This window comes from Solanum tuberosum, unplaced genomic scaffold, assembly GCF_000226075.1.
Source record: "Solanum tuberosum cultivar DM 1-3 516 R44 unplaced genomic scaffold, SolTub_3.0 scf00134, whole genome shotgun sequence".
In the NCBI taxonomy this organism is placed as follows: domain Eukaryota; kingdom Viridiplantae; phylum Streptophyta; class Magnoliopsida; order Solanales; family Solanaceae; genus Solanum; species Solanum tuberosum.
In genome coordinates this window covers 358,587-369,035 of record NW_006239062.1, presented here as the reverse complement: position 1 = coordinate 369,035, position 10,449 = coordinate 358,587, and the positions used below count along the sequence as shown (strand labels likewise).

The 10,449-nt window shown below is 32.6% G+C and overlaps 1 protein-coding gene across 2 annotated transcripts; it reads right to left on the bottom strand.

Moving 5' to 3' along the window:
• Nucleotides 1-4,209: 4,209 nt before the first annotated feature.
• Nucleotides 4,210-9,171, bottom strand: LOC102586507 (uncharacterized). Of its 2 annotated transcripts, none has more exons than XM_006351815.2 (7): nucleotides 8,955-9,171; nucleotides 6,880-7,250; nucleotides 6,707-6,784; nucleotides 6,261-6,359; nucleotides 5,366-5,558; nucleotides 4,780-5,198; nucleotides 4,210-4,662 (listed from the first exon to the last, which is right to left on the bottom strand). In XM_006351815.2, exons 2-7 carry the CDS (start codon nucleotides 7,213-7,215, stop codon nucleotides 4,444-4,446), a joined length of 1,344 nt encoding a protein of 447 aa, XP_006351877.1. In that variant the 5' UTR covers nucleotides 7,216-7,250; nucleotides 8,955-9,171; the 3' UTR covers nucleotides 4,210-4,443. The 2 variants fall into 2 exon arrangements, with proteins under 2 accessions (XP_006351877.1, XP_006351879.1); XM_006351817.2 differs by having other exon boundaries at nucleotides 6,880-7,238.
• Nucleotides 9,172-10,449: the final 1,278 nt, after the last annotated feature.

Below are 10,449 nucleotides of genomic sequence, written 5' to 3'. Positions count from 1 at the left end.
GACGGACAACGGGGTTTTGTCCGTCGCTTTTCTAGATTTTCCAAAAAATAATTTCTAGAAAAGCAACGGACAGGGTCCTTTTGTCAGTCACTTTGCTGGGATTTTCAAAAATAAAATTTTTAGAAAAGCGACGGACTGCGTCGCCTTTTGGAAATTAAAAAAAATTAAAATTAAAATAAAGCAGCGGAGTCAAAAATAAAAATAAAAAAAGTCAAAAAGCGTCGTAGTCCGTCGCTTTTTGAAAAACGTCGAGACAAAAAGCGACGGAAGTGACTACGTCGCTTTTCCATCGATTTTGACCAAAAAAGTGATGCAATCCCTCGCTTTTGGCCGTCCTTTTTTGACAGTTTTTTAGTAGTGGCACTGGAAAGAGAAGTATGGGCTTTCATATATAGTAATGCTTCTTCAGCTCGAACACCAATCATCCATTTCTAATAAAAGGATAAATTAGCTTACTAGTCAAAATTTCTAACATAATTATTAAAAACATCTTCACTTTAACATAATTGTCAAAATGTCAATATTTTAGTAAATAAAGTGTATCCTAATATAATTCTGTAAACAACAAATTTTCGAGCTGAGAAAAATAAATAATCAAAACAAGAAAATTGGAGTAACAAAGTGTAGTATTTGATTTCAAAATGTAGTACGTGTTACAATATCTATGATAATCCTTTGATTCTTCAAAATAATATGAAATATGTAGGACTTGAATTTGATTTAGAGTCAAGGGCTTGAATAGCTTGATCTTGAATCTTAGTCTTCAAACTTGGATTTGAATTATTCGTCACGGGCACTTGTATGGTTATGACGAATAATGAGTATAAACAAGTAACTTGATCTTGAATGTCTTGGTATTTGCCTTTGTTCTTGATCTTGAACTTGAAATTTGAACTTGCAACTTGTAGAGAATTTGCAACCTTTGATCTACGAGCTCTCTTCTTGCTTCTTGTTCTTAACAATGAGGACCCTTATTTATAGTAGTAGGGAGTGGTGTGCTTGTGTGATTTGATTGGTCGGTTTGAACCAACCAATCACATTCCTCGGGTGAAAAGCTTTGATTTGATTGGTCAGAACATGTCACATATACACATGACATTATTCTAGTGGCTCATTTAGTTTGACTTGGATTGCCACATAACTTTGACACGTGACATGATTTTAATGGCTTATTTAATTTGACTTGGATTGCCACATAACTTTTACACGTGGCATGATTTTAGTGGCTTATTTAATTTGACGTGGATTGCCACATAATTTTGACGCATGGCATGCTTTTAGTGGTTTATTTAATTTGACTTGGATTGCCACATAACTTTGACTATTTTCTTGAATTTAATATAATCCAAATTAAGTGACTCATTTAATTTGACTTGAATTGTCACATAACCTCAACTACTTTTTCTTGAATTTAATATAATCCAAATTAATTTTATGAATTTAAATCCAATAAAATCTTAATGCTTACAAATTCATCTACCTTCCTTTTAGGATAAATTATCTTTGTCAAATGAGTTTTAAGCACCCTCCACACAAGCACCGCCCGACGAAGGGGGGACGGGGAACCACAGCTTGTGTTGTGGCGAGACGAATGGACGAAGCCAGAGGCTTCAAAATTTGTGGGTTTTGAAATATTTCTTCCAAATTGGTGATTCCTTTCCTAGTATACCATTATCTCATTTCATGTGGCACAATTTAGTTTAATTTATCTCAAAAAATATATCATTTTATAATTAGAAACAATTTAACTTTAAAAATATTTTTTTTATCTTTAATGAAATGGTTTTCAACCACACAAATATTTAAGAATTGTTTTAGATCAGAAGTTTCAGAAGTCTCTTTTTAAACATTGTATCAAGTCAAATGATACCACACAAAATAGAATTAAGGAAATAATAATCAATTCAATCTAGACTTTAAATTTGAATAAGACAAGTATTACTACTTCAAATATGCACTAAAAGAAATAAAGAGATGTAAATTATAATGAAATGGAAACAAATTCTCATTGGCTAATATTTTTAGTTTTATTTCAGTTTGAATTTTTAATTGTATAACTTTATCTAATATTTTGAAATTTTAAATTATACTACTCACATATAGATATAGACAAATAATTTTTTTGACAATGAGGATCAAGGTAGTACATTGGAACAAGTGGTTAATATTTTATTAAAACTTAGAAGGCTTCTCCTTTTTAAAAATAAATATCACTACTCATAAAAACTAGATGTGGTTTGTCCGTGGAAGGCACAGACTTGTGCCTGATATTATTGTCTGTGATGTCATTTAGTTGGATAAAATAAAAAGAAGATATAAAGAATGTCTTAAGAAATTGACTTAGGAGATTAATTCCCCAATTTAAAGTCTAAGTTAAATTTGTTTCCCAAAAAGAAAAATCATAAAAGTCATCTTAAATTTAGTCTAATACTAACTGGCCAATCAATGTATATAAAAAAAAATAAAAAAATAAAGAAGTATTTGGAGCACCCAATTTTACAAAATTCAGCACCTGTTGCTTTTGCCATTTATAAGCTAGGACTTGAATATATCAAGTGTGTAATGACACTTGATGGTTTTACATCCACACATTGTCTTATCCGCATCAAGTTATTTTGGGGTGATGTAAAAAAATTTCAAACATCTTGGTACTTCTTGTCCTCCGCATCCAGATTTGCTTCATGTCTTATAAGGAAAATAGTGACCCATCTACTAACATTATTGTTTTAAGTCATGAAACACTAATTAGAAAAATATGAAAAGATTTCTCCTGCCAACCTACATTAGCAAAAAAACACATTTTAATTTCAAAGTAATAATCACAGTTTATTTACAAATCTTAGCTTAATTTGTCTGCAGTCCCCTTCGCGTTGAGTATGTTATACACAATTCTATATTAAAGCAAAATCAACATTGCTATTTGGATCCCTATTCAATAATTTTCTACTATAGATAGTATGAGTTACATCACGCCAAATATCCCTAGTCATTCCATTCTCAAATGATAACATCAACGTCATGGTTCAAGTGAAGGAATAATTGCAACTCTATTGCATAGTAAAACTAACTTAATTTTGTAGGTAAAAGCAAGGTTCACACAAAAATTAACAAGCCAGCTAAATAAAATTTAACTTGATGGAATTCTGGGGCATAGGAAATAGTCAATTATTAAATGTTGAGCACTTGCTTCGGGAGGAACGTAAGAGATGACTTCTCAATGAAAGCCGATCAGTGACCTTTCTTGTACTTGTCCGTGTAAATAAAACATTAACTTTGCGTAAACACTGCAATAGCTCTACGAATTCACCTAATTTAGATTTAATAGTGAACTAATCTTTTCTATATCCAACCACCATCCACAGGAAGAAACCAAAGATATAAGTTTGTTTGACACAGAGCCAAGTTTTGGTTGGATGGGTTTGCACCTTGCCCTTTAATTTGTTCTTTCCACAACTAATATAATATATGGCCACTTCTTCAATGCTCTTGGGAAGTCACTCTAGGCACTGCTGCTTTTGGGAAGTCACTCTAGGCACTGCTGGACCATGTGACTTTGGTTACTGGACTTGGGACCCAAGAATGATAGAGTACTTTTTTTAATACAACTTCTTTTTTTAATTTTCATTTGATACGAAGTTCAATAAAATAAATAGTAAATTTTTTTTAATCTTGTGACCTTAAACTAAAGATACATAGAATGTACTAAAATATCATTTAATCTTAATCTAGAATTGAAAAGTTCCAAAAAAGGAAGAAGACATTGATTTTTAAATGAACTAAAAAGAAAAGCCTTGAAACAAATTGAAATGAAAGAAGTGTATTCTTCAAAGGAAAAGAACACTTGATATTGCAAATTTAAGTTTTTATTTCTTGTCACATGATAAAATTTGGCTAAGATTAACTTGTTTAGAAAGATTGTCCTCATTCCTTTGTTATTTGGACATTACGATTTCAGAAAAAAGTTGTTCTTTCCTGTAAATAACCTCTTATCCTTTTTTATTCAAAATCGAGGGAGCTCTTGATTTTGGAGAAAAGTTAGTTCTCTTTTTTACCGTCTCAAATCTCTTGCGCATTTTTTTGTTTTTGTTCCTCGAAGACCAAGACGTATTAAGACTTACTTCGCTCAGAGTCTGGTCATATTATACGAGGATCAAAACTGAAAAAGAAATAATGTAAGTTACAAATTACCAAAAAACAATTTAAAGAAAATAACTATAAATTGTTTATGTCAATTTGAGACTAAAATTAACCTACAATGAAGTTACAACATTTTGTTAATACAACTTGAAAATTTACATATTAGCTCATTACTTGTATTCAGAAAATTTTCATTTCCCAATTTTGTAATATTCTCTTGCATCTCTTGTTGTTTCTTTGGGAGCTAGGAAACATTCTCCAGGAGATATATAACATATCAATTGTTGATCTTGTATTTTTGATACTCTAGTTGAAATTTTCAACCCAAACAGGCAGAGAGTATATAAGTGTCCCCAAGATGAATGATATAAGCGTTGTACACAAAGCGTACACATACGCCCTCCATGGATACTTGCTTCCTCTCATTGCATGAAATTCAGCAATGAAAGTGGAAACTGTACTTAAACAACCCAATAGACCAAACTGGATACCAGAAGCAACTGTATCACACGTCTCTGTGTTGACCTAACATAAGAATACACACATCACAAGAGGTGTTAATTAGAGCTAAGTATGAATCAAAATCTATCATAATAGATAATGACATGAAACTTTTATGCAAGAAAAATTATGTGTACTTACTGCTTTCTTTAAGGTCGCAAGGGCTGCCATGATACAAGCTGCAGATACATTGGCAATCAAAGTCCCAAAGGGCACCCATTTGAGCAGGCCTGATTTTCCTAAACCACGTCCATTTAGTCGTGCTAAGAACCACCTGATCCACACACCAAATGGACCAACTATGCAGGCCAGCCACAACTGTGCTTTTGGGCTCCCGCTGCTGAATTCATTTACCTCCAGTCCTATGCTCATACCCCAGAGCGATGCTAGAATGAGTAGTAGAAAGAGTATAACAATTAAATGGTGCTTGCAGCTATCTACTCTCCAATGGCAGTCAGTGCCCGAGTTGGATGAATTCATATTGGTTCTTTTGTAGAGCCAATTGACACCTTTCGCAGTCTCAATTCCAAATATGATTGAGTAGGCAACAAGAAATAAACCTACGAGAATTCATAGCATAACTAATAGTAAGTTTAAAAAAAAGGACATGATGGTTCCTCGAAAAGCCAAGCAAGAGTTAAAAAGGCAAAAATAACTTTTATAAAGTTATATCAACACCAGCACTTGACACACCAACTGTACATCAATGCACAAAAATAGCATATACCTAGAAGATAGCCAAGAACTACAAAAACCCACTGCCCTTCAACACTAAGCTCGAGCATCTTTTGGTTCCAACCACTGAAAGTAGTAAGGCTTCCTAGAAAACCAGTTGACAATCCAATTGCTAATTGACTTGAAATTCTGGAAATGTCCTCTTTAAAGACCACACCAAACCAACCCATCAAGAACGAACCGACCTTTAGCAGGAAAAAATAAATTGTATGAGGTCAAATAACAAAATACAATTGGAACAAATGAGTTACAAGAGAAATATGAATGCCAAAACCGCATGTTCTTGGCTGAGCATATTTCAAGTTATGACCTTGCTGATCAAGGATGTACAGAAGTATAAACAGACAAATGATTGCAATTACATATGAATATATTCACATATAAGACTACAAGAACCAAGTATAAGTACTAACCATGTTGTCCATTCAACAAGCACGATAACCCTATAAACCTCACCAATATTCCAATATATTCGGCAAGGTGTAAATAAACATCAGTTTGTATGACATATTACACTTCATTCTATTCTAGAGCGGAATATGTTTGATAATATCTTCTAAACTAAGAGCAACTACATCAAATATTCAACAAATTGCTGAGGATTCCTCCAACTTGCGCTCATCGAATGAAATTTTTTCTAAACTCCTTTAACTAACAATAATTCGTAGCTTAAGAGAAGTCAGAACAACATGATAAACAGGAAAATCAAATTGATATTTGCTCCACTGCACAAAACAGGCAGTATATATTTGATCTCTTGTAACCTGGATAAATTTCTATGCTTTTAACTAAATCCCGCCCATTGGCATAGTCATATATTTTGCTTGCTGCATGAAGCACATAAACAAGTACAAACGGAGAAAAAAAAAAGGAAAAGAATGGTATACCATGTTAGAAGGCAGGTCCAGATACATATAACTATGATCACTTGTGGCACCAACTATTCCTGGTCCGAATAATTTTTGGAGACCATACCTCAACAAAACCTGCAGACTATTACGTAATCAGATCCCTGTAAAGTTGCACTACCATCTGGTGCTAATTTGCAATTTTTAAAGAAGTACAAAGCTGATTCTGGTATTCCAGAAAAAAAAACACAAAGATATAATCATACAGAAAGCGAACACAAGAAAAGGTACAAATGGACTTTCTAACAAGACAATCACCAAAAAAAAACGATGGTTCTACACGTCAGCACATATAGCTGTGGACATTGAAAAAATACCATACTTCCCCTTCTATTTGGGAAGGCAAAAATGTACTATGCAAAGTAAAGGCGTCGATGACCATGTATTTTTTACTAGACTCAAAAATAAAATACACTGTACATTACCCCCAATATTCCAAATACAGCTAGAAACAAGAGGCATGAAGTATACTCCAAAACCCATGGCACCTCTGTTTTTTCATCCTGCATGAAGATCACTGCTTGTCAGAACAAATGTTACTGGAGAAGAAAGATTGGAATACCTAGAATAAGCTTACAGGCAATTTAACCATACTCACATTCTTTTTATGATCGGGTTGAGAGATTAATTTTATGGGGAATACTGGAGTAACACTACTCGTGTCCTCTGAAATGGGAACAACAACTCCATGTTCTGGTGCATTTTCACCAATTAATCTTAGCCTGCCACTCCCACTGTACCTATTGCTTTGAAGCTCTCGATCCCCGATATCTCCTGCTTCTGATACAGATTCGTTTTCATCATCATCATCATTCAGCTGTTTAGGAAGAGAGAGTGATAAACTTAAAGAACGCCTCCTGAGAGAAGAACTGGCACTGCTTGTACGAGATGATCCAAATTTTCTAAGCTCAGAATCCTTATTCTCACTATCCATGATCCTTCACCAGAACTTCATTCCTATTGAAGAAGCTAAATTTTTTTATGTCAGTCAACTGACAAGGTAAGATGACATTCATAATGATGCATATCATTGCATAAACAAATGATTCATAGCCAACTACTCCATGTGTGGAAGCTTACAAATAGCATGAAACAAGTGATGCTACATACTTAAAATATTCGTATGATGACAAACTATGAAATAAAGTAATATATCCCTCCCTAGCCATGACAAACACAACCACTCAAAGTATCAGCCTATCAGGAGAAAAACACTTAATCGTCAAGACAGTTGGAAACTTGAGTAAAACTGCTGAAAGCTTCTTCTAATTTTGGAAAAACTTCATTCACATTCCTATCCAGATCTTCTATCATGAAAAGTCGTCTAGATATTTCTTTTTGCTAAATAAATACATCATAAATAAAAAAGGGACCAACAGAAACTTGATTCAAATCACTTTCTGAATATTGTCCCAAAAAATCGATAAATAAACCAGAGGAGAGCAACAACTTCAGAGATCAACTCCCCTTGAAAACAGGAAACTTGTGCAGTAACAAATTAATAAAGAGCAGTTTGCTCCTCCTCCAACAACAACATACCCAGTGGAATCCCACAAGTGGGGTTTGAGAGGGTAGAGTGTACACATACCTTACCACTATCTTATGGAGGTAGAGAGGCTGTTTCCGAAAGACCCTCAACATTAAGAAAACAGTGGGGAAAAAACATAGTAACTAGCAAGGGCAGCAGTGCAAATCCTATTGGAAAGAAATAAGAAAAGCAAATAGTGTGATAATCGAAACACAATAAACAACAGACATTGATAAATATCAAAAGCAAGAACTACCATCCAAGAAGCAAGAAAATGCACTATTAACTTAGAACTTCAACCTTGACTTCTTCCTAAAGGACATTTTCACCTAGCTATTTTCAAAAAAGATGTCTTGTAATACATAAGACATGTGCAATAATTCTCCCAGATGTCATTAAACATGAGTTTGATTCCACCTACCCCTAACAACGACTATGACAGAACTTGATTGAAATAATATCAATTAATAATTACTTCATTATTTGACATCAATCATGAATCATAACAGAAGAAAAAAAAGATCTACAAGGAAGTCATTCCAAGCCTCAATGATTTTGTTAATCAATTTTCAACCACTTAGGCATGGAACCATTTGTTTTGGAGCAAAGAAAACAAGGGTTATGTACAAATTAAGTGGACCCAATGGCCAATTGCATGGTTGGTGACTTTTTAACCAAAAGGCAAAAAGTGAAGAAAAATCTTGTCAGAGTTCTACAGCCAATTACATCCCCACATAACTCAAAAAAGAACATTTTTTAAAGTAATTAAACTATGTTCTCCACTAACAGAACAACCAACGAAATGGAAAAACAATAAAATGAATTGAACCATTCAATAATAAAGCTAAGTTTATATCTAGATCATTAAAGGAATACAAAATTCATAATAGGCGTTTCTCCATATATAGATTCCAAATATTTATTACTTTATTTGGAATTTATGAAGTTGGAATTGTGCTTAGTTATACTTTTTGCTAAGAATAATTAGAAATATAAATTCAAGTTGGATTTGAAATTTTCAAGGCACATTTTCACTTTTTTGAGAGACAACTTTAATCTTAATGCAGTTTACATAGAAATTAATGAAAATTTCATTGTTCAAGCAAAGTTAAAAACTAAATCAAGGAGTGAGAGAGGGAGAGTACCTTGAATCGAAGAAGTATGAGTAGGTATAGAGATCCAATTATTTTGGAAGTACAATATCCAAACCCAAAAACCCTCTTTGAAGAGATTTTGGAAGGATGAAGCTATTATTATATTGTTATATTGTTATGGTTTTGCCCTTTTTGGGAAATGGGGACGGATGAGATATGGAGCATTGATGGTGCTCCTGTGGTGATTGGCAAAGCAGCATTCATGTTAGCCTCTGCTTTTATTTTTGATTTTGATAAGAGAGAGACAGACAAGTGATTGCGACAAGCAAAGACTTTAGAAAATTGACACTTTTCTCTGCCTCACGGAAGTTGACCATCACACACTGCACAAAATCATTTTGGCTTTGATTTTTTTCTTCAAAAAGAATATGCTCCTCAAATATAATTAAAGCAAAAATGGCTAAAAGAGGCCTAAATTATATTTGAATGTGCGGTAATACACTACACACATATATTTTAAGGGTTGTTCGGCAGGGAGTATTAGGAGAAATAGTCTATGTATATTATATGTGGTATTTTTTAGTATTTCTTCGTTTCAAATTAATTGAATTGTTGAGATATTCGATAAGAAAAAAAGATTAAGACATAAATTAGGTATGCCTTTTCATTTTTACCCTTATTAATTATTGTTAAATTTATTATTAAAATAACTAAATATTAATTATAATAACTAATTCCAATACTAACTAATGAGGGGTAAAATTGGAAGAATATTCTAAAAATAGTCTTAAAGATTGAACATTTAAGTTAATTTGAAAAAATAAAAAATGTCTCAACAATTCAATTAATTTGAAATGGATGGAGTATTATGTTTGTTAGAGATTTGGGTCTATGATGGATTAGTAATACCTCTTACATGATGTTATATGATGTATAACTAATACCTTTCGTTTGGTGGTATTAGTAATACATAAGATTTAATACCATGAGATTAATCTATGTAAATATAAAAATACCCCTCAAATCATTTTAATTATTTTCTTGATTTTATGTTTTATATATGTACTAGTAAATTTATTTAAATAAATTTGTGAACAAATTTTAATATTTAGAGAGAATTTTTTGTTGTTAAATAAATACAATACAAATCAATTCAATATTTGAAATGTGAGTTGTTTAATATTTACTAATTGAAATGCAAATATATCACCACGTGACGTTTGTGATCTTAATTGAGGGTGTGTTTGGTATGAAGGAAAACATTTTTAGGAAAATATTTTCTAATTTTCTCATGTTTGGTTGGGTAAAATGTTTTGGAAAATGTTTTCCAAATCAACTCATTTTCCTCAAATTCAAGGAAAATGACTTCCCTTCAAAAATTAAGGAAAACATTTTCCAAAACTTTCCTCCAACTTCAAATTACAATTTTTTTGTTGAAAAAATAAATTTAAAGCTTATTTTTTAAAAATATTTTTCCACTTCAATTTTTTTTATTTTTTACCCCACGCTTACCCCGACCCCCCCTCCCGCCAGCCCCCTACCACCA

What these genes read in the sequence shown, in the direction of transcription:
- LOC102586507 (XM_006351815.2), bottom strand. Translation starts at nt 7,215, where the DNA reads ATGGATAGTGAGAATAAGGATTCTGAGCTTAGAAAATTTGGATCATCT. An exon ending in TGGACCTGCCTTCTAACATG is followed by an intron (nt 5,559 to 6,260) that starts GTATACCATTCT and finishes TTCCTGCTAAAG; the next exon opens with GTCGGTTCGTTCTTGATGGG. An exon ending in TTGCGACCTTAAAGAAAGCA is followed by an intron (nt 4,663 to 4,779) that starts GTAAGTACACAT and finishes TTCTTATGTTAG; the next exon opens with GTCAACACAGAGACGTGTGA.